The sequence below is a fragment of the Eumetopias jubatus genome, unplaced genomic scaffold (genome assembly GCF_037043125.1).
Source record: "Eumetopias jubatus isolate StellerSeaLion01/CBP00866 unplaced genomic scaffold, mEumJub1_p1.0 scaffold_8, whole genome shotgun sequence".
Taxonomy (NCBI): Eukaryota; Metazoa; Chordata; class Mammalia; order Carnivora; family Otariidae; genus Eumetopias; species Eumetopias jubatus.
Window position 1 is genome coordinate 8410695 of NW_028274814.1, and position 25134 is coordinate 8435828.

Sequence of the window (25134 nt, forward strand, 5' to 3'; positions counted from 1 at the left end):
GATGTACAGTTCAGAAAGAACCCAACCTGAAGTAAATCCACTATCACAAGTTATTGCAAAGGCGACCCAGGAAAAAATCTATCATTTGCAACTGTATACAAAGAACAAACTGCCCAGAAATTAATATCAGAAATCTTACTGAGGGGTATCATGGTGACCTGCTTGAAAGGACAAATAACTTACTTGGGGGCTTAATATAGCAGATAACAACGTTAAATTAAGTAACATACGAGTGAAAAAAATAAGCAATGTATAATAGCAAGAGGTTAGAAAACTGAATACTGTGGAAAATATTTATTAGTCTGTACAAGTTGGTTTTGATAAACTATTGGCTACGTGTTACAGTAAATTACCAAGATTTTCATTGCAACAATATTTTCCCACACACATCAAAATCTGGAAGCAATATGTCTTTCTCATATTGTCATTTAGTGTTCTATTTTTCCCAACCCTCAAAACACATATAGGTTTCTGAATATCAACTAGTCATTTAGGGAAGTCATAAGATACAGATGTTCATAAACAGGACACAAGCTACAATTGAGGTACCTGGACAAACCCCACCACCATCTATGGAAAAAGGTGTTGGTTTTTAAAGTGGTAAGGAAAGTACTACATGAGTTACATAAACACACTATTCTCGTCCTTCCAAAACCAAAATGGGGGAAAACCTTATTGTCATTCTGCCAAACACCACATAACTAAAAACGCTGCACAAAGGGTTAGAATCCAATGTACATATCACAGAGTTAAAACTCCAGTTAAGCAACTGAGCTACTCATTGAAGAAAATTTAAAAGCAAGACCAAACTTCTTAACACATCAATGCTACTTTAGAAGCATCATCAGAACAGAGATTTAATTATAAATTGGCCTGGATTGCATCCTGTAGAGAATTTTGCTTAGTACTAAAAGAGAATCTGTCAGCAAACATCCTACAAAAGCTGTGGAATCATGCTCTGTGTTATTCCTGAAAGGAAATTTGCCAGGTTTGATGATACCTGAATATCTCCCAGTGGTTCTGGGAGTTCTACATACCGATTAATTCAGTAATTGATAGAGGAGTATTTAAGCAAAGAAGAGACCAAAAGTAGACCTTGTATCAACAAAGACTAGATAGGTGGATTTTTTTAATCACATGATAAATGTAAATCATAAAATCAAATGTACTTAAAAAAGTACACCTATTTTATGTTACATAAAAAACTGTAGACTGCAAACTGTGCATGCTTACCATAACATTGTACCTGGGAAAGCCGATGAGTGGGATTTCTTGCAAATATTTACTGCCATGATACAAAACAAATATGTGCAAACTGCAAGGTCCCTAAAATAGCAGTTAAAGTTTATATACAGAAAGATGTCACTATCTGATCAAATATGCAAGAGATGGAGTTTCCCAGAGTTTATAACATAGAACAGTAACCGCCACAGGCTCCTCCTCCAGGGCCTTCTTCCCTGTGTGTCAGTTTGACTCCTTTATTCTGGTTCTCACTTTCCCACAGTCCAGGCGTCTGAATGATCTTTTCAACAAGTTCCTCAAAGGCACACTGTACACCATCACAGGTTTTTGCACTTGCCTCTAAAATTCAAGAAAAAAATGTCAGAGTCTATTCATTTCTGGTCATATTCCGATGTTTTCCTGGGAAATTATTATGGCATAAATATCAGCCGGCAGTATATGCAGAGGCAAATGAGCAGTTTCTCCCCAGAGGTTTAAAATTCGTGAATTTCCCCCAACTCTCAAAGCTGAGCTATTCAAATTCTATCCACAAGAAGAGGGGTATATAAGCCCAGGATTTTGTGATAGAATTGTACACTGTAAAGTCCTACTCAAATATTATGCCAAAGTTCCTTCTCAATTTTTCAGTTAGTTCTTAAAATCAACCCCCAAAACAGATTATTATTCCCATTTCAGAATAAGAAAATTCAGGCTCCAAGCTCAACAGTCGGGCTGTTCTGTGCCTCCAACCAAGCAGCTATAGGTGACTGGATAAATGATATACAACCATGGACACTGGTCTCCTTTGGCATTTATGCTCCCCATGAAACGCATGTGGACATTGAGCCCTGCTCACCAATCCTACCTTTCTCTAGTAATTACCTTTTTCACTATCTGAGATGACTCTCTTATTCCTTTATCATAAAACTCCTCTATCTCAGCTCATGACCTAACTTTATGCTGAGAAAAATAGAAACGATCTGACAGGAGCACTGATCATCCCACCGAGAGAGTCACCAACCTGTCTGCATTTGTGACCTTAGGCTCTGCCTTCGCTCCTGTGACAGTGGATGAACTGTCCCTGCTGCTATCTAGGAGCATCCCCTTTTCTACTTCTCGGATCCCATCCCTTCTCATTCACTGAAGAATCATGTGCCCTTACTACTGGATCACATCAGTCAGCTTTAAAAAGCCTGCCAAAATTACTGTGCATCTTACTAACCAACCAAGTAACCAACCACCCTGCCTTCCAGCCCACACACTCTTCTAGAAGCCACATGGGTTCTCTCCTCTCTTCAAAGCAAAACTGTCATCAAGCCTTACCTATGTAAGCTGTTTCTACTTCCTTATTTCACATTTTTTCTTCAGACTCTCACTGACCTTTGAACAACACCAGTGTGAACTGTGTGGTTCCACTTACACGTGGATATTTTTCAATAAACACAGGACAGTACCGTAAAGGTATTTTCTCTTCCTTATGATTTTAATAACATTTTCTTTTCTCTAGCTTTACTGTAAGAATACAGTATGTAATACACACAACATACAGAACATGTGTTAACTGACTTTATCAGTAAGACTTCAGGTCAATAGGCAATTAGCAGTTCAGTTTTGGTGGAGTCAAAAGTTATAAGCAGATTTCCGACTTGCGGCGGGGGGGGTGTCGGGACCGCTAACCCCACATGGTTCAAGGGTCAACTGTACTCTAACTAGGTTTTTGTTCTCACCACTCCGTGGAAACTTTTTTTTTTTTTTTTAAGATTTTATTTATTTATTTAACAGAGAGAGACACAACGAGAGAGGGAACACAAGCAGGGGGAGTGGGAGAGGGAGAAGCAGGCTTCCCGCCCAGCAGGGAGCCCGATGAGGGGGCTTGATTCCAGGACCCTGGGATCATGACCTGAGCCGAAGGCAGACACTTAATGACTGAGCCACCCCGGCGTCCCTGGTTGAAACTTTTCTTTTAAAAAATACCAGCATTTTCCATCTTGTCAAATCCAATGTCTTCATCCTAAATGCCAGAGACTCAGAGTTACCCGATTGCTCTCTTTCCTTAACCTCAATATCCAGAGCCCTGGGATCGAGCCCCGCATCGGGCTCTCTGCTTGGCAGGAAGCCTGCTTCTCCCTCTCCCCCTGCTTGAGCTCTTTCTCTGTCAAATGAAAAAAATAAAATCTTTAAAAAAAATACCCAATCTATCAGCAGAGCCTGTCACCTTTACCATCCAAATATCTCCTAGATCTGCCAACCTTCCGGAAGCCACCCACAACCACTCCCATAGTCAAAGGCACCAGCATTATTCAACTGGGCCATGACAAGCCTCTTGCTTCTGCTTCTCATGGACCATTTTCTGTACTGTACAAACAGGTCTTTTTAAAAGAGTATCAGATCACAGCACTACTCCCCTGCTTTCCACACTTAGAATAAAACCCATTTGCTTACCATACCCTACAAGGCCCAACATGACCTTTTAAATTTCACCTCCCACCGTCACCACCTTTGCCCCCAACATACACTATGCTCCCAGCCAAGCTTTCTTCCTATCCCTTAAACACATTAAACTCGTTCCTACCTCAGGAAATATTTGCTGTTCTGTCAGCCTGAGATGTTCTCCCTCTAGATCTTCCAATGGCACTACCTCAAAGAACTTCCCCTAATTACCTCCCATCGCCATCATACTCTCTCTCCTTCATAGCACTACTTACTTATTTAAGTCTGTTTCCTCTACTAGAATGTAAGCTTCATGAGGGCAGGGACTTTGTCCATTTTGTTCATCTGTTTGTTATAGTCTCAGTGTTCAGTAAACGTTTACTGAACTAATGTATCAAAATGAAGGACACCCAGCAAGTAAACAGAAAAGGTAGTACTCAATTCCTTTCTAAAATTGCCTATTACCTTCCTCTTACAGCACCCTGCTTCTATCTATAGATGATGTTCTTTTATTTCCATTTCCTAATTCCTAAAAGATCCTAACAGCAGAATAGTTAAACCAGTAATTCCTAAAGCTGGCTTCACATCAGAATCAACTAGGATGGTTTTAGAAACTGTCTTCCAGGCCCAGTTTCAGACCTGTGACAAGTCCCAGGGAACCTGTAACATTAAAAAAGCTCCACAGTGATAGATCTTGTCCACTTTTCTAGACAGGGGGTCAACAAACGTTTCCTGTAAAGGGCCAGATGGTAAATATCTTAGGCTTTGAATGCCATATGGTTTCTACTGTAACCACTGAACTCTGCCATGAAGCCCAAAAGCAGCTACACACAGCATGTCGATGACTGCACAGGTAAGGTTGTGTACCAACACAAATGGTGGAACCACATTTGGCCCCATGCTGTAGTCTGCCAAACCCTATTTTACCATGCTTCTCAAGTATTAATGTACATTCAAATCACATGAAGATTTTGTTAAAATACAGATTCCAGGGACGCCTGGGTGGCTCAGTCAGTTAAGCGTCTGCCTTCGGCTCAGGTCATGGTCCCAGGGTCCTGGGATCCAGTGCTGCATCGGGCTCCCTGCTCGGTGGGAAGCATGCTTCTCCCTCTGCCTGCCGCTCCCCTTGCTTGTGCTCTGTCTGACAGGTAAAAAATTAAAATCTTAAAAAAAAAAAAAATGCAGATTCTAATTCAGAAAAGCTGGGTTGGGACTGAAATGAAGCATTTCTAACAAACTCCCAGGTGGTACCACTGCTGCCAGCACAAGGACCAGCAAGGTACAACACACACTGGGTGCCCGGCTTTGCCGAATGCTGCTGTATCCTGACAGGAATGATCTCTGTCCTATACAATTTCACATAATGAGATCCGATTCTTTTTTTTTTACAGAAAGAAAAATGAACCGGGCTCTACAGTTAGCACAAGAAAATGATGAACTAAGTACATACATTTTACTGTTCATAAAGAGAAAAATGTAGCAAAAACTCCATTTTAAAATTCCTCATTACTAATGAAAGGATAAATGTTCACACACCTACCTATAAATAACATGGAATGCTTTCGTGCAAATTTCAGGCCTTCGTTTCTATCGACTTCACGATTTTCCTAAAAGGTAAATATAAAGATTAAGAAAAGCTACCAAAATACAGTCAAAATGCCAAGTGTCTGACTTCTTACCTTATCAATTTTATTTCCAACTAGCATGTTTACTATGTCATTTCTCGTGCAGTATGTTTCCAATTCATTTAACCAATTATCCAATTTAACAAAGGTATCTCTTCTTGTGACATCATAAACTGAAATAAAAAGGGTCACTTATTAAATAAGCATTAAAAATAAGAAGCAATGGCATTATATTTCTGATATTTCACTACAAGCTAATATTTCTATATAGGCAAGTCTGTTTCTAAGCCTTCAAATGCTTAACAATCAGTATCTACTCAGCCAGATGGAAGAAACAAGTGTATTAAAAAATAATAATAAACATATACATACACACACTTCAATTTCATTAAGACACACCGTGAGAGAAATGAAATTATATCCTGTGTGATAACTGAAAATTAATTTAAGCAAAACAACAGCTGTTCCCGTTCTTAACAATAAAAGACATCCAAAAACTAAAACATTCAGATCCAAATCTGTGGCAAAATACCAAACTTTTTTCCATGGATTCAAAGATCTATGACCCTGTTAATTTGTTTCTTACAAGGACCAGAATTTGCAACTTTGAAAAAGTATGTAAACTTAACGGATAAGATCCTGATTGTCTCCCTGTTATCACTTTCATCTTCCATCCCACTGCATTAAAATATATTAAGGGCTTATTAATATAAAGACCTTATTAATTTAAAGTGTTTTCTAGGGGCCCCTGGGTGGCTCAGTTGGTTAAGCAACTGCCTTCGGGGCAGGTCATGGTCCCAGGTCCTGGGATCGAGCCCCACCTCTGACTCCCTGCTCAGCGGGGAGCCTGCTTCTCCCTTCCCTCTGCTGCTCCCCGGCCTGTGCTCTCCTGCTCTGTCAAATAAATAAATAAAATCTTTAAAAAAAAAAAAAAGGTTTTCTAAACTTAAAGATGCTAAACCAAAATAAGAGTTGCCGTTAAATTAATGAAATGAACCTAAAACCTCACTATTTATGACATAATATAAAAAGACAATTTTCCCTAAAATTGACCAATATTTATTTTTAAAAGTTTCCCAGGAATATTAGTAAGAAGTACTTTTCAACAACTTACAATGAGAATCCACATTTGGTTTTTAAATTCTGTATGATTATGAATCAACGATGTTAAGTGCCTTGTTAGACTTTTTAGGACTCATAAAACAGATTCAACTAAGCAACTAGCATGCTTCTTCCTTTATAAACGCACAGCAAATGTTAATGCACTGCTGACTGAAGATCAGTTTCTGGTAACACTCTTCAGACAGACCAATTACATGTGGATTAATCCTCAATTATGTCTTCATCAACATGTGCTTTTAAACCAAATAAATTAATCTGATCTTTCTCTTTTAATTGCTAGACAAAGGACTGAAAAGAAATTTTGAAAGTTTAAATATTCATTAGTATTAAATGAAGCTAATATAACTTCAAGTTATATAAATACATACCTGAAGAAAAATAAAAACTCACTGACCTTCACAGATAAGGAAAATCAGAAATTGCGATAATAAAACAACAATATTTTTAAAGCAGTATCATAAAGTAAAACCTTACCTAATATCACACCCTGTGCACCTCTATAATAGCTGGGAGTTAATGTTCTGAACCTCTCTTGACCAGCAGTATCCTAAAGGTGACAAACAATTATTACTAAATTTAAAAAGTATAAATAGTATTAAGAGTAGAAAGTTAAACAGCATTATTAAAAATATCCATGTGCAAGCTCATTTAAAACTTGAAATTTAAATTAGATGTGTTCTCTTACTGAAAAGTGTTACATAAAATAAAATTAATAAATACTGATTCATCTCCAGAAAAATGCATCTAAGTAAAGGGGTAGCTCTTTAAGATTTTTATCACACATGAAACCCATTTCCTTGAAAGCCATGGTTCTCAACTTCAGAAGCACAGTGAAATTTCCTGGGAAATGAAAAATTCCAATGCCTGGGTCCAACCCCCACTGGTTCTGGTTTAATTGGTCTATGGTAAGACAGAAGTTTTCAAAGCCTTCCCGGGTGATTCTAATGTAGAATCAAGGTTGAGAACCACTTATTTTTTTTTAAAAGAGAATTATAGGAGTATCTTATTTTAGGTAAGCAATGGTTAGGTTGGACTCTTAAAAGTATTTTCTCTGTATCTTCTTTTAGGAAAATGCATAAAACCAAAACACTTGCTATCACATGTTTCTGACACATACTGGGGGGAGGAAAATAAGACGTACACCAGCTAGGAAGTGCAAGTTTCATGAGGAAAGAGACCTCATCTGCTTAATCATCGGTTTAACCCCAGTGCCTAGAGCAATTCTTGCCACAGGACAGTTGCTCAACTTTCCTTGGAAACCAACCAACCAACCAACCCAAACTAATTAACAAGTCTGTACTTCCAGACCTGGTTCCTTCTGTCTTCTTTCTACCATCCTTGGACTGTGGCTTCAAGATACCTAAGATTATGCAAAGCAGCAGTTGACAAATGGCTCCCTCCGCCCACCACCTGTTTTATTAAATAAAGTTTTACTGGAACACAGCCAGGCCCGTTCGATTAGGCACTGCCACATGGCCTGCCTTAGGATTAGACTAAATATTTACTGCCCTCTAAGAAAAAGTTTCCAGTCTGCCAATATCAAATAACCTGAAGAAAAGTGAAGACATATGTCAAACATCACCTTAGCTGCCAGTCTCATGGTTATAAATCCGAGTTTAGCTATGGGGCAAGCAGAAGCTCCTTCAGATAGAAAACATGTTCATAACCTCTAAGAGGTTTATAAGATTGCAGAGGCATTTTAAACCAGCAGTGATGGGCTCCAGCTACTTACTTTCCTACTTACCTACTTTCTGTCCCTGGCCAAAATAGAGACTGCTTTAATATAAGAGCAATAGGTAGAGAATATATGAGTAATTTATGGCCCCAGAAGAGAAACTTAAGAGAAAAATAACTTTCAAAGTAAACCACTTTGCAAATCTACTACTCCTCCCCAGCTACGCTTACATAAATGCAGAATGTCCTTGCTTCCAGATTCTCACCACTACAGAAACTGCCCCCAGCCCTGCCATCTTGAAGTGAAAAAATTAACAAAATTAAACTTTCTAAACAGATAAATTTATGATAAAAGTGATTTCTCTTTACAAAAATTCCCTTTGTTTCAAAGTTTCTTACAAAACCTCTGATATTTAAAATTATTCAATTTCCATATTGACTCAACTTTTCAAAAAAACAATAATATAAATTAAAGGTGCATCAAGTGAAGTGTACTTACTATCTAAAGCAGATTATAATTTGGATAATTTGATATAGGTTAGGGCAAGGACCAAGCAAGAAATATTTTAGTCACAAGACTTTTTGTTATAACAGAAAAATTCTGTTTTCATATCAAAACCATATCCACACTATAATAAATTAATTTCCAGAAACAGTGGAAAGCATTTGAACATGAATTTTGTTTCCCTTGATATTCACTGAGATCAACTTAGTAACTGCTCTGATGAGACACAACATAAACATCAGAACTGTGGAGTGCCTTGGGCATCCGACTCCTGATTTCAGCCCAAGTCCTGATCTCAGGGGCCTGGGATAGAGCCCCATGTGGGGCTCTGCGCTCAGCGGGGAGTCTGCTTAAGGATTCCCTCTCTCCCTCTGCCCCTCCCCCTAAAATAAATAAATAAATCTTTTAAAACTCAGAACTCTTGATTCTAGTTAAAATACCCATAAAGCCCAGTGTTTTAAAAATAAAGACCAGAGCAGGGCGCCTGGGTGGTTCAGTTGGTTACGCATATGACTTCAGCTCAGATCATGATCTCAGGGTCCTGGGACTGAGCCCCACTGTCAGGCTCCATGCTCAGTGTCGAGTCTGTTTCTCCACCTTTACCCCTCCCCCTGCTCAGGTTCTCTTGCTCTTTCTCATAAATAAAATCTTAAAAACAAAAAAAAAGACTAGACCAAAAAAAAAATATGTTTAATGTTAAAATACGACATGACCGACACTTTACACACAAATATTTAAATTAGTCCAGCTATTTAGAGCCTTGATTTTTTTGGATCCACTTATAAAAATGTTTAAGTAGGTATGATAATTTGAGCAAAGCACCCTGTGTCACAATATTGGATCAGAATATATTACACCTATAAAATTTATAGGCTTACATAGTCAAAAGTTAAGATTTTTGCTTGTTTTTGTTTTCAAGATAGGAATTTGCAATAACTCTAATAGCATCCTTGTAAGATAAGAAAAGCAGAGCTTATCATCTGTGGTTTTCTTCTCTGATGGGAGAGGAGAAAAGAGATTATTAAAGATTAGAAATGGACAAAGGACAAGGAAGGATCTGGAAAGACTAAATATTAAAATGTGGGAGTGGAAGTGAGGGCAGGATATAGAGAAAAATAGCTTTAGAGGTGCCAAGTAGGCCGTGATGTGTGTGCGGCATTTTTGGGAGCAGTGAGGACAGGGCTGTACTTGATTATTCTACTTGACTGATCCTAGGAGAAGCATCGAAGCAGGAGAGGAACTGATTTACATATATATATATATAAAACCACAGAAGAATTAGAGGAAACAATGGACTCATGTATTTCTATTTATGAGTGAGGAGGCCTTCCTAAATATGACGTAACACCCAAATTCATGAAAAAAAAAAAAAACTGGTCTGACCACAAAAATACTAAAACCTTGGTATGGCAAGAACATCTCTCCCCACACCATCCATACCCCGTACACACACTCACTCATTTGAAGGCAAGTGACAAACAGGAAAAAAATATTTGCAGCACATGACAGAGTTAGTATTACAAACACACACACACACTCACACACAAGAACATTAACATTTGGGGCACCTGAGTGGCTGAGTCAGTTGAGCTTCTGACTCTTGATTTAAGCTCAGGTCATGAGGGTCTCAGGGTTCTGAGATTGAACCTCTTATTTAAAAAAATATTTATACGCCTATGATAAAGATGTCACTTCAGTAATACCTGCCAACCTTTTTATTATACAGGCACTAAAAAGTAAATTTAAAAAAACCTCTTGCATAAAAGAAAGATCTCACGGAAACCACCAAGCCTTAGATCCTATTCTAACACGTATATCTCACAAAACAGTAACAAGGGCAGAAAGAAGTGATAAATTCAACCATGAAAAGTATATGGAAAATCAGGCTCCCACTTTTGTACAGGAAGAAGCTAGCATTCTTAAACTGTTCGATATATTTTATTATGGCCTAGTCCAACATTTTCCAAATTGTTTTCTGTTAGACATTACTATTCTTATTAATATCATAATTATATTTTGGGGAGGGGGCCAATAGGCTACAAATCATGTAAAGTATTGTATGTTAGAAGAAAATTAACAGAAAAACATGAGACACACTTACACAGTTATTTGTTATTTGGGATAAAATGTGTATTAGAAATAATATGCCATTCGGAGAATGCCAGGAAAATGAATCAGATGATACAATACATAAACACTTGCTGTTTCAATCTGTAACTGATGCCCAAACATTTACTATGTCATCACCATGTTGAAGTACATCTCAATGTGATGACTGCTAAACAGTTCCAACTATCACATGTAACAAAAACATATTTATATATTTAATTATCATAGTATATGTGGGAATCCAATATATAAGAGCATAGTTTTATAAATTATATATGTATACATATATAAATATGTAATGTAATCTATTGGCAATCATTTAGATATAGAGAGAGAAGTAGGTAGCTAGGTAGACAGGAGTGGGAGAGAGACGGGCAGACAGAGACAGACACTAAGCATCTTGGACGTCTTTGACAGTTATTGCTATTTTATTTGGTCAGCACTATCATGAAAAGGTCTTAGGAAAGCAACATGTATCAGAATGTTTGGGTTCACAGGCAAATGAAAGGACAGTAAGTAAAGACTACGCACTGAGAGTAGAAAATAAATCCAAAGTTGGCAAACTCAAATTTCAGGAATATACGAACAGACTAACATGAAAAATACTTTTTTTCCTGAGCATCACTTCATCCCCTTCTCCCCAACAACTGCCTTCAGTGTTAGCTGAGTATACACTGTCTTCTTAAAACTTTAAAGAAACGTATTCAGTAACAATAATCCTTTCTGGCAGATAAGATGATTTTTCTATACTTTATTCTGCTTTTAAGTATTCTCAAGGGATTATATATTTTAAAATTTTGAGTAAGTGAAACAAGTCTCTGCCTCATTACCCAATATAAGACATAGCCATTTATTGTTTATCCATTACCCAACAAATTGTCCAAAAGTTATTTGATACAAATTGTTTCCCTCTAGAACTCTACACACATCAACTTCTGCTTCTTTAAAAAATACAAGTTGAATATTTATACAAAATACATTTTTAAAACTCTTACCCAGATTGCAAGTTTAGCCTTATTGCCATCCACTGAAATTGTTTTCACCTTAAAGTCAACACCTTGAAAAAAATGAAAATGTTGATAAGCATCCCAGTAAAATAATACTTTTAAAATCAATTTCCAAGAAAATAAGAACATAGAAAAGCCACTTTATCAAATACCCAAATTCACACCCTAAATTCTTGGAGTTATGGATGTGAAAATTAAAAAGTGTCACTATCACTTCAGCAGCTTAGGATTTAGTCAGGATAAATGAAAACCAAATGCTTGCAGAATTCAAACACTTACCTACCTGTACTTGCTTGAAAAAAATAAAAATTTTCATGGAAAAATAAACTTCAATGTAAGATGATTCATGATGCACATTAAAAGCCAAGCGCTGGAATTCACGGTGCTCATGTAGAGAAGACTATCTATGGCTGATTCTGGATCAGAGCAATTTTCTAAGGGGCTCCAAATGCATCGACACTCCATCATTAAGAGCTCTGTCCAGAGCCAGCCAATTCCCTGACTCAGATTCTGACTGTAAGCAGCTTGGTAAAAACATAAAAGGTCCACTTACTCCTTCTCTTATGAATTCTTTGTTTGTTTTTATCCTAAAAAACAGTATTCGTTCTATATAACTTTATCAATGATCCCTTGCTACTGCACAACTGCAAAAGAATTTACACACAAAAAAAATCTGTGCCCAATCCTCTAAGAATCTTCTTCATAAGTGAAAGGAGGAGCGCTTAAAGTGCTATGAAAATCTTCTGTAAGTACTAATTCATGTAAAGAGAAGAGCTCCATAAGAAGACACGTACTAATTTATTATGTAAAGAGTAGAGCTCCATAAGAAGACACGTAAGGTTTTACTACAGAGCTCCCCCCCCCCCCCCGCTCCAAAAAAACTTCTCCCTTTCCAGGAACAGGAGTTGACACATACCATCTGGCTTAAATGCATAGTAACTGCCCACATGTCTTTAAAGAGTATCAAAATTAATGTGCAGTCTACCCCATTGGCCAGAGGCAAAACATTAGCTCAAGAAGCCTGGAAAGAAACTTTCAAAAGCTCTTATTAGCTTGTCACAATTAATTCAGAACAGTCACAAGTAAGATGAACAGCACCCTCATATACTAAATGCTTATGACAACACCTGTAACCATTATGGAAATACATGAGTAATTCTTGGATAATTTCTGGTGATCCACTACAAACACAAATTAGGTAATAAAAATGCACTTTACCAGGTCTTTCTGTATGCCAAAGATTAAAAAAAAAAAAAGTTTGTGTTTTGGGCTGGAGTGATAAAGGAGCTGATAAAACCATACCTAGAATCAGGGGCAATTATGACAGTGCTAATAACATAGTCCCAGGAAAATTTAAGTTAATGTTTCTTCGCAGCTAAACAAACAAAAATCTCCTATTAAATAATCTTGTATTCACCAGGTCTAGATGAATAAATATTATGCCACACCATTTATATAAAAGGATGAAGGGCGCCTGGATGGCTCAGTCAGGTAAGCATCTGCCTTTGGTTCAGGTCATGATGCCAGGGTCCAGGGATGGAGTCCCACATCGGGCTCCCTGCTCCGCGGGGAGCCTGCTTCTCCCTCTGCCTCTGCCTCTCTCTGTCTCTCATGAATAAAATAAAAGTAAAATCTTTTTTTAAAAAGTATGAAATTATTTACATTTTATTCATAATACTTTAAAAACAAAACAAAGCCTGAGAAAATTCAGATGAGGGAAATGGTTCTGACTTGGTGGAGGTACTAAATTAAGGCCAATGTAGACATTACATAGAAAAAACATGTCATACACACTCTCCAGTTGAATTCTCATACGTTTTTCACAGCATAAAGAACTTTTTTTTTCCTAATTACTCCAGACAACATGCTCAAGGGCAGACTGACTTTTTGCTAGCTACCCAAGAAAAGAAACTCACTGTTCCCAAAATGTTTGTTTACCTCCCTCTCCCAATCTTCTTCTTCTCTTTTACAATTTCCTGTTTTTCATGTTTCCTGACAGTTTAATGACGGTCTCTGTCATGTGTATCATTAAGTTACTCTTCTGAGATATTAGATCTGAAAGTGACAGAGAACATCCTCAGGTAACAATGCCCACTGGCATCCTACCACCAAAGTCAATACACACAGGTAGCCTGAAAGGGCACCGCATCTGGATCCAGACCCTGCAAGTCCCCATTTCATCTTTCCCTGGTCCCTCTGGTGAATCTCCTATGCAGACACTGAGTTCTTTAGCTTTCACCTGCTCAAACGGCTTCTTCACCAAGTCTGGTTCTTCTGTTTTGCCAGTGGCTCTTAACTTGCTTTTATAAAAAGGTGGCCACAGTAGGAATCTTTTCAATAAATCTGACTTTTCCAACTTCTTACTAGATTTGATTAATCTATCTTTTCAACCTCCTCATGTGGATGACAAGGAGCTCTTAACAGTGTGAAGCTGAACATCTTAGAAAAAAACACTCCTGTGTATCTCCTCTACTCTCCTACAACACTGAACACTTCTGTGACCAGATACTCTCTGACTGTCCAGGGATGGCCATCAGTGTCCTACAGCTCAATTCAGTCTGATACAGTCAGATCCCACAGGGTAAGGGACAACTAATAAGAAGTCCTATAAGACTGCTGCACTCCCATTTCAGATGCCATCCCAAATCCAGGTTGTTACCTGTGCTTCCGACCACCCGGCTATTAATCAAAGGTTCCCACAATCTCCTCCCTTGATTGCTTTAATTTGTGGCTCACAGAACTCAGGAAGAGTTGCTCACTAGAGTATCATCTTATTATAAAAGGATATAACCCAGGAACAGCCAGATGGAGGAGACAAATAAGGAAAAGTATGGGGGGAAGGGGCACAAAGCTCCCATGCCCTCTCCAAGCATGCCATCCTCCCAGAACTTCCATGTGTTTGCCAAAACCGAACTCTCAGAACCAGTAAATTCAGCATTTTTATGACGGTTTCATTACTCAGGCATGATTGATTAAATCACTGTCCTTCAGTGAATGGACAGAATCTCCCGTCCCTCTTCCCTCTCCCCTCTCCTGAGGTAGGAGAGAGTAGGACTGAAAATCCCAACCCTCTAATCACATGCGTGGTTCTCCAGGCAGCCAGCCTCCACCCTTAGAGGCTTTCCAGAAGTCAAAGTGCTAACATAAAGTCGGGTACGGTTGGAAGGGGCTAGTTATGAAAAGCAGAAGACGTCGTCACTGCTTTGATCAGTTAAGAAAGTCAAAGGGTTTTAAAAACTCTCTGCCACGAACCAAATATGTATTTCTTATAAATCACAATATCCACAGAAGAACTGTCATTTTGGCTTTTTCTTGTTGTTCGTTTGGGCTTGCACTTTTAATACAATATTTAATTCAGTTTTTTTAAAGTAATCTTTTTTTAGGCATATCTGCTATTTTGTGAGGGGTAGTTCAGTTAAAACTAGACATTATGGTCAATAAAACCTTTAAAACAAGCAGTGAATGGAACCTGAAAGTTTACCAAAGATATTATCAACTGTATCATAAAGAGATACTTGTCAGTGAGAAACCAGAACATATCAATGGAATCATCTGCCATGTCAGAAGTAAAGGGCAATCAACAGAAACTGAATGAGAACAAAGATGCTAGAATTAGCAAAAAGGAAATTAAAAACTATTTTAAATGTATAGCACATGTTTAAAAAGTAGACATGAGATTAAAAAGACCCAAATCAAACATCTAGAGATAAAGTGACAATGTCTGAGACGTAAAATACATGGGATGAGATTAACAAAAATTAGACATCACAGAAGAAAACGTAAGTGAGTATGAAGACACAATGGGCCCCTGGGTGGCTCAGTCAGCTTAATAGCCGCCTTCGGCTCAGGTCATGGTCCTGGGGTCCTGGGATAGAGCCCCTGTCAGGCTCCCAGCTCAGTGGGGGAGCCTGCTTCTCCCTCTCTCTCTGCCCCGCCGCCCAGCTTGTACTCTCTCTCACTCTCAAATAAATAAATAAAATCCTTAAAAATAGATAAAAATAAGTAAGTAAAATCAATGAAACAAAACATTGGTTCTATAAGGAAAAATCAAGAAACTGATAAATTCTAGCCAAAGTGATCAAGAGAAACAAAGACAAAAATTACCATTATAAAGAATGAGAAAGATCACATCACTACAGATTATACAGAGGTGAAAAGGTAACTGAGGAAATGTTATAAACAAGTTCATGCCAAAAAACTTGACAATTCAGATGAAATGTCAATTTCCATCAAAGATTAAAAACTATCAGAAGTGACTCAAAAAGAAACAGACCACAAACAAAATACCTAAAGAATTTAAACAAAAGGAAATCAAAACATGTCACTGTAAGAAATCAACTAAACCCAAAGGCAGCAGTAATGGAGGAAATAAGCGACAAAAACTCTCTGAGACACACAGAAACACAGAAAACAAACAGCAAAATGTCAGTAGTAAATCCTCCCTTACCAGTAATTATATGAAAGGCGGTGTTGGCGGAATATATATAAAAATAGTACCCAAGTATATAAATAAATCTATAAAAAAGATCCAAGCGTACATGCTGTCTCTTAAGAGACTCATACACCAAAGGACAGATCCCAGTATCTATGAAGCAACCATTCACATAACTGAAGGGACAAATACAGTATTAGTTGGAGATCTTAATGCACCACTTTCAATAATGGATCAAACAACCAGAGAGAGAACAGAGAAATAGGGCAGCGGAACAACAGCACAGACCAGTGAGGCCCCGGAGAACATGCTACCCAACGACTTCAGAACACAGTTCTCTCAAGCGCCTATGAAACATTCTCCAGGACAGACCATATGTTGTCTACAAAACAAGTATGAATAAGTTTTAAAAGACTAAACTCATCTGAAGTATTTTTTATCATAACCTAATGAAACTAGAAATCGGTGACAGAAAGAAAACTGGAGAATTCACAAACATGTGCAAATTAAATCACACCCTTTTAAACAACAACTAATAGGCCAAAGAAGAAATCACAAGAAAATTAGAGAATACTTTGAGACAAATGAAAACACAATACGCCGAAATTTGAGATGTAGCAAAAGCAGAGCTGAGGGAAATTTACAGCTATAAACACATTATAAGAGAAGAAATATCTCAACTCAATAACCTAATTTTACACCTTAGGGGACTAGAAAAGAGCAAACTAAGGGCTATAAAAGGAAGGAAATAATGACGATCAGAACCAAATTAAAGGACAAAGCAAATTGATACACAATAGAGAAAAATCCATGCCCAAGGCCTGGTTTCTTTTCTTTTCTTTTCTCTCTTTCTCTCTCTCTTTCTTTCTTTCTTTTTAAAGATCGACAAAACTGACAAGCTTTTAACTAGACTAAGGAAAAAGAGAAGATTCCCATTACAAAAGTCAGATATGAAAGTGGGGACATTACCACTAATTTTACAGACAAAAAAATGATTATATACACCAACAAGCTGGATAACCTAGATGAAATGAACAAATTCCTGAAAACACACAATTGACAAAATCGACTTATCAAGAAAAAGAAAATCTGGGGCCCCTGGGTGGCTCAGTCGGTTAAGCGTCTGCCTTCGGCTCAGGTCATGATCCCAGAGTTCCAGGATAGAGCCCCACGTCGGTCTCCCTGCTCAGCGGGGTGTCTGCTTCTCTCTCTACCCCTCACCCTGCTTGTGCTCACTCTCTCTCACTCTGCCTCTCTCTCAAATAAAAAAAATTAAAAAAAAAGAAAATCTGAAGAGACCGTAAGTAATCAAAATCATCCCAACAAAGAAAAGCCCAGGACCAGATAGCTTCATTGGTAAATTCCACCAAACATTTAAAGAGTTAACACCAACCCTCCTCACTTTTCAAAAAACGGAAGAGAAGGCAACACTTCCAAGCTCATTCTAGGAGGCTAGCACTATTCTGATCCCAGAGCCAGACAAAGATGCTACAAATAAAGAAAACTATAGACCAATATCCCAGAGGAATACTGATGCAAAAATCCCCAGCAAAATACTAGCAAACGTAATTCAGCAGCCTCTTAAAAGGATTATACACCATGATAAAGTGAGTTTTACCTCCATAATACAAGATTGGTGGAATATGAGCAAATCACTCAAAATAATATATCCCATTAAAGAATGAATGGGGGGGAAAACACATGATCATCTCAATTCATGCAGAAAAAGTATTTGACAAAACTCAGCATCCTTTTATGATAAACAAACACTCAACAAACTAGGAACAGAAGAAAATCTGATGTTTCCTCGAAAAGCTGAAAATACAATTACCGTATTAGGCAGCAATTCCACTCTTATGTATATACCCAAAAGCAGTGGCAGCAGAAACCCCAACAGATACTTGCACAACAATGTTGACAGTAGTATTACAATAGAAGGCTGAAGCAACTCAAGTGCTCAGATGAACAGATAAACAAAATGTGGTTTATACATATCACGGAACATTATTAAGTCATAAAATAGAATGAAATTCTGAGATATGCTACAACATGTATGAACCTTGATCACATTAAGCTAAGTGAAATGAGCTACTCACAAAAGGGCAAATACTGTTATGATTCCACCTATGAGGTATCTAAAACAGGCAAATTGATAAAAACAGAAGATAGAAGAAAGGTTACGATAGGCTCAGGGGAAAGCTATTGTTTAATTGGTACAGTGTTCCTGTTTGAGGTGATGAAAAAGTTCTGAAAACGGATAGTGGTGATGGTTGCAAAACAATGCAAATGTACTTATTGCCACTGAGCTGTAAACTTAAAAATGGTTAAATGGTAAATTTTATGTTTATTTTACCACAATTTAAAAATAAATAGATAACTGGAGAGTCCTGCATCTATTAAAGAAATTGAATCTATGGTTAAAAACCTTTCCATGAAAACAATTCCAGGCCCAGAGTGAATTCTACTGAACATTTAAATAATAATCCATTCTAAACAAATTCCTCCAGGAACATGAAGAAGAGTGAACACTTTCTTAGTCACTCTATGAGTTATACAGTACGCTGATACCAAAACCAAAGACATTATAATTAAAAGCTATAAATATCCTTCATGATTACATATGAAAATCCTCAACAAAATTTTATCATAACTAACACAAATATGTATAAGAGAACAACACATCACAACCAAGTGGGGTTATCCTAAACAATGAAAAAAATCAATGGGGAAACTAATGATGTAATGTATGGTGATTAACATAATAAAAAAATTTAAAGCAAAAAAAAATCAATGGGGACTTTATTATATGATCATCAACAAATGCAGGAAATGCACTTAACAAAATCCAACATGCATTCCTGACAAAACCTCTCAGCAAATTAGAAATAGAAGGGAAATTCCTCAACCTGATAAAGGGCATCTGTGAAAAACATACAGCTAACATCACACTTAATGGTAAAAAACTGAGTATTTTTTCCCTTCATACCAGGAACAAAAGATGGATATCAGCCCTCTTCACTTTTTTTAAGATTTCTTTTTTTTTTTAAGCCAGGGCAATAAGACAAGAAATAAAAAGAACCCAGACTGGAAAGAAAAAATGTAGAAATTCAATGGAATCTACAGGATTTAAAAAAAAAAAAAAAAAAAAAGCTCCCAGAACTAATTAGCAAGTTTAGCAAGGTTGGAGGATACAAACTAAACGTTTAAAAAATCCATTGTATTTCTACATATCAGCAATGAACAAAGGATCTTCTCTTTAAATAACATTTTTTAATAAAAATCTATTAAATATTTAGGGCTAAATCTGACCAAATATGTAAAAGACATGTGAAAGAAATTTTGAAGGACCTAAATGGAGACACATAATTTGTTCTGTGATCGTTAAGACTCAATATTGTTAAAAGGTCAATTCTCCCCAAATTCATCTATATAGAGTCAATGCAACCCCTATAAAAATCCTAGCAGGCTTTTATTTTTAAATCAACAAACGGATTCTAAAATTCACTGAGAAATACAAAAACTTTAGAGCCAAAATAATTTTGAAAAAAGTAACAAAATTGGTAGACTAACAATATATGACTTCCAGGCCTACTATAAAGCTATAGAAATCAAGAGTGCCTGGGTGGCTCAGTTGGTTAAGCGACTGCCTTCAGCTCAGGTCATGATCCTGGAGTCCTTGGATGGAGTCCAGCATCCGGCTCCCTGCTCAGCAGGGAGTCCATTTCTCCCTCTGACCCTCCCCCCTCTCATTTGCTCTCTCTCTCTCAAATAAATAAAATCTTAAAAAAAAAAAAAAAGCTATAGAAATCAAGACAGTGAAGCATCCTGACATAGACCAACAGATTAGTGGGCTAGAAGAGAGTCCAGAAATAGACTCACCATATATAAACAACTAAGTTTTTACAAAGGTGCAAGAGCTATGCACTACAGAAAGGACAGTCTTTTCAACAAATAGTTTTAGAATATATAAGAGAAAAAAAAAGAAAGGAAAAGAACAGAACTTTGATTCATATGCTTCATACTGTATCCAAAAATTAATTCAGAATGAATCACAGACCTAATGTAACACATGAAACCATACAACTTCTAGAGGAAAACATGAAGAAAAATCACTGCAACCCTCTGTCAAGCAAAAGATGTAACACTGAAACTACCATTAATATGAAAAAATTGATACACCGGATTTCATCAAAATAAAAAACTTCTGCTTTTAGAAATAAACTGTTAAGAGAATGACAAAAGGAGCCACAGTCTAAGAAAATATCAGCAAAGCATATATCATGTAATAAGGGGTTCATATGCAGAATATATAAAGAACTCTCAAAATTCAACAATAAGAAAAAACAAAAAATGAACATAAGATTTACATACTTCACACACACACACTCAAAATACAGCTCAACAGACAGCAAATAAGAACTTTAAAGACACTCAACATCACTGGTCATTAGACAATGCAAATTAAACCACAATGAGACTACCAACACATACATACCTATTAGAATGGTTAATATTTTAAAGTCTGATCGTGCTAAGTATAACAGGTGAGGATGTGGAAACAGGAACTTCTATATACTGTTAGTGGAAATGTAAAATGATACAATCACTTTATTAAAACATGGATGGAATATTTTCCAAACTTAAACATGCATTTACCATATGATCCAGCAATCCTATTACTGGGTATTTACTCTAAAGAAATAAAAATTAATATTCATATAAAATCCTGTACCTAAATGTTTATACAGGTCTATTCATAACCACCAAGAACTGGAAACAATCCAATGTCCTGTAATAAGTGGATGGATAAATCAACTCTGAAACATCCACACAATGGAATACAACCCAGCAGTAACAAGAAACAAACTACTGGCATGCAAGAGCTTGGATACAGCTCAAAGGCATTATGCTAAGTGAAAAAAACATCTGAAAACTTTACATGATATATTCCATTTATAGGACATTCTCAAAAAGATAAAATTATAGTGATGAAGACTGACCAGTGGCTGCCAGAGGCTAGAGGCAGGGGAAAAGTATGACTAAAAAGACACTAGTTTTTTAGAAGGATGGAACTGCTTAATATCCTTACTGTGGTAATATTTAAATGACTGCATACATTTGTCTAATACATGTTAAAATTCAAAAAACTGTATACCAAAATGAGGGCAATTTTACTGTTTGGTAATTAAAAAAAAAACCACACTATCTACTCATATGCTAGGGATATAACAGATCAAAAATATTTTCTAAAAGAATAAATTACCAGAGAACATGTAGTATAAAATTTCTGGTTCTTTCTGATTTACGATTTACTTTGCTACTAAGTCCAAGACCGATTTTGTAAAACTGTTCCATGGGCTTTTGAAGTAATGAGTTCTTCCCTCAAAAGATTTATTGATCGGGGTGCCTCAATGGCCCAGTCGGTTAAGCGACGAACTCTTGGTTTCGGCTCAGGTCATGATCTCAGAGTCATGGGATTCGAGCCTTGCGTTAGACTCCGCACTCAGCACAGAGTCTGCTTAAGACTCTCTCTCCCTCTCCCTCTGCCCCTCCCACCCCCCTACCCCGCCCCACCCCCGGGATCTCTCTCAATTAAATAAATAAATCTTACCCCCCCCAAAAAATTTGTTGATTGAGGGGCACCTGGCTGGCTCTGTCAGTAGAGCATGCAACTCCTGATCTTGGGATGGCAAGTTCAAGCTCCATGGTGGGTGCAGGGATTATTTAAAATCTTAAAAAAAAAAAAAAATTGTTGATTGTGTTCTTCTATTTCCCTATGGTCTCATTTGTGATTTTTGGATCTATTTAATTATGAAAGAGATATAACAAATCTTCTAATATAACTGTATTTTCATCAAATTCTCTTGTGTTTTGAACAGGTTTTGCTCTTATATATACCACCTACTTGTTATGACTGTTACAGCTACTTTGTTAATTAATTGGGCCTTTCATTATTACATACCATCTTATTTCATTATATCCAGTGCATTAACCTTAAATTCTACTTTAAATTACATTATATTACCACCTCTGCTTTTATACTGTTTGCATTTGCCTGGCCCATCCCTTTATTTTCAACCTTTCGTTATTTGTTTTTAAGTACTCCTCAATTCCATCTGACAATATGAGTTAGTAGAATTGGACCTATTCACATTTAATTAATGGATGTATTTTAATTCTGTTACTTCCTTCTTATGTTTAACATTTTTGACATTCTGTTCAAATCTGTGTTTGATTTAATCTTTTTATTTCTGTATTACTATGTTGTGATTAAAAGAATACCAAGTTAGAAGTTAGGAGGCTGGGCTTAGTCTCAGCTCTCTTACTGAGGTCTAGCTAGGCAGGAGCTTCACCTCTTTAAGTCAGTCTCCCCCTTCCCATCAGGAATATAAAAATTCCTGCTTTACCTGCTAGTTATTTTGAGGGGAAGGAGGGTGAAGAACATCGGGGTAAGGGGACATCAAGAGGGATACTATAAAAGCTTTAAGGATCCAATAGAGAAATAATTATGAGGACCTAGATCCCCAAATCTGAGTGTGCAAACTTTAAAAGTATCAACAATAAAATGTTACCTCTGCTACCTCAGAGGATAGAGTAAATATGTCTTAGGAGTTGAGAAGGAGGGGAAGCTGGGGGTGAGAAAAGATGTACAAAACCTTATGAAAATGAAAGTCTCAGAGATGAAGAATAACCTGGGAAGCCAGGGCTTGTTGTGATGACTACTTAAAGGGAGACAAACAGTATGATGGTTTTATGGCAGAAAGTAACAGCAAGATAAAAAATGTTTGGAGAGGAAAGAGGGCTGTGGAGAAAGGTCTTGTCAGAAGCGGGCTGAATTCCAAGACTCCCAACTTGGCTTCTGCTGATGGACATGGGGCTGGCAGAGGGTTGGATGGTCTTATTCCAAACCAGTATCATTAATCAATAAATAAGAAATTAAATGACAACAAAACAGCTTGGAAATTAAGAAACACATTCCTAAATCAAAAATTTCAAACGTTCAAAGATAGCGAAACTGAAAATTCAACTATCCAGAGAGCAAGGAAAAGGAAACACACCCTACCAAAACCTATGGGGCACAACGAACTTGTTCTTAGAGGACATCTTTATTAAGGAGTAAGGACTAAAAAGAAGGGAACTTAATACTACTCTTAAAAAACTAACAAAATAAACTAAAAGAAAAGTAGGAAGGAGAGAAGGAAAAAAATGAAGCAATTTCTCAAACAAATAAATATATTCCTCAGGATGCCAGAGTGGCTCAGTGGGTGAAGTGTCCAACTCTTGATTTCAACTCAGGTCATTGTATCAGGGTTGAGAGATAAAGCCCTGTGTCAGGCTCTGCACTGAGCATGGAGCCTGCCTGAGATTCTCTCCTGCTCCCTCTGCTCCTCCCCCCACTCGCACATGCGGGCGCTCTCTCTCTCTGGAATAAATAAATAAAATTTTTTTAAAAAAAGCAGAGAACTCGTTTTAAATTTTAATTTAAAAAAATAAATTTTCTAATTTTTTATTTGAAAAAAGTTTTACTCAAAGCACTCTTTACACTCAAAGGTCACCTAAAACAAGGTAAATTAAAAAATAAAAAACTTTTAAAAAGTAAAAAATAAAAACTTTAACATGAAGCAAATTTTGCCTATTTAATCAGATTATATAAAATTAGTGTAACTAATTTCTCCAAGGATCTAACCTTCATTCTTAAATTTCAATCAGTTCTATCTATGCAGCTGATTAAGTACCATCATAAGGCCTTGCCATAAGCAGAAAAAGAAAACTGATGCCTTTTGTTTTTCCAAACACCCCCTTGCAGCAAACAAACAAAACACCCAGTCAAAATATTCTTAAAATTGTGTGTGTATATTTACTGTTGTCAGAAATATTAAATATTTGTTGTCTCATTCTGAGATTCAAATATACATATGCTGCATCTCCTTTTCTGATTTCCACATCACTTTTTAATTTTTATTTATTTATTTATTTGACAGAGAGAGACAGCGAGAGAGGGAACACAAGCAGGGAGAGCGGGAGAGGGAGAAGCAGACTTCCCACGGAGCAGGGATCCCGATGCAGGGCTCGATCCCAGGACCCTGGGATCATGACCTGAGCCAAAGGCAGACGCTTAACAACTGAGCCACCCAGGCGCCCCTCCGCATCATTTTTTCTAATGTGTTTTAAACATTTTTATTCATTTTGGTAAATTCTACCCACTTTTTTCTTTTCTAGCTTCTATCGTCCTTTATTTTGTTTTCCACAGTCTCTACTGTCCCTTGTGATCCTTCTAATTTCGCCCTTCTTTCAGTGATGGTTTTATTTTCTTAACCTTATTTTTCTTTCTGCTCAATTAGCTTACATTGCATTTTCTCATGCAGTCACGCTATCTCTTCCTGACCTCTTTTATCACTGCTTTGTGCTCTCAGTGGTAAATATTTCCAAAAAGTGTTTTAAATTCATAACAAAACAGCTGGGCATGATTTTCATCTACTTTACAGAAGTATTTTTTCTGTTGAGTATTCATCTGTCCTTTGTTCTTCTGCTACTTTCTTCCTTTTTGATTCTTGAGTGGTAGCAGTAGTGTTTAGCTGAAATCCTTTTGATAATTCATCTTTAACGGAGGTGAGGTTTTTTTGGACAAGCTATCTGTAAGAGATTCATGCAGAAGGCTATCGTGGTTCCAGTTCTTGACCAGCAAAACTTTGTCTTGATTCAAGGTTTTATATGAGAATCATTTAGGTTTTTTGTTTGTTTGTTTACTTTTCAACAGCCAATGGAGATAGGCAGCCTTGAGGTTTTCACAATGCAAAGACATCTCTTCCCCTACTGCTACAGAGACAAATGTAAAAATGCCTTGTTTGTATGATTCTTTGTTTGGCTTCATCTCCCCAACTTCTTAGTATCAAACCTAGGTGCAGGGAAACTCCTGCCATTAGCTTAAAAAAATCCATTTTGCTTTTGCAAACAAGGGATTAGGCTTTGCATCTCAGGGTGGGCCGCTCAGGTTCAGGAAGCTTCCCT

The 25134-nt window shown here is 37.1% G+C and overlaps 1 protein-coding gene across 1 annotated transcript in view; it reads right to left on the reverse strand.

Annotated features, from left to right (window-relative positions):
- Nucleotides 1–279: 279 nt before the first annotated feature.
- Nucleotides 280–25134, reverse strand: part of RAB18 (RAB18, member RAS oncogene family) — a 34283-nt gene continuing 9428 nt past the window's right edge. The window contains exons 3-7 of the mRNA XM_028120908.2: nt 11682–11743; nt 6873–6945; nt 5331–5449; nt 5192–5258; nt 280–1581 (exon numbers count right to left, since the gene is read on the reverse strand). Of these exons, the coding sequence (XP_027976709.1) occupies nt 1406–1581; nt 5192–5258; nt 5331–5449; nt 6873–6945; nt 11682–11743 (497 nt within the window). The 3' untranslated portion in view covers nt 280–1405. The remainder of the gene's footprint in view (nt 1582–5191; nt 5259–5330; nt 5450–6872; nt 6946–11681; nt 11744–25134) is intronic.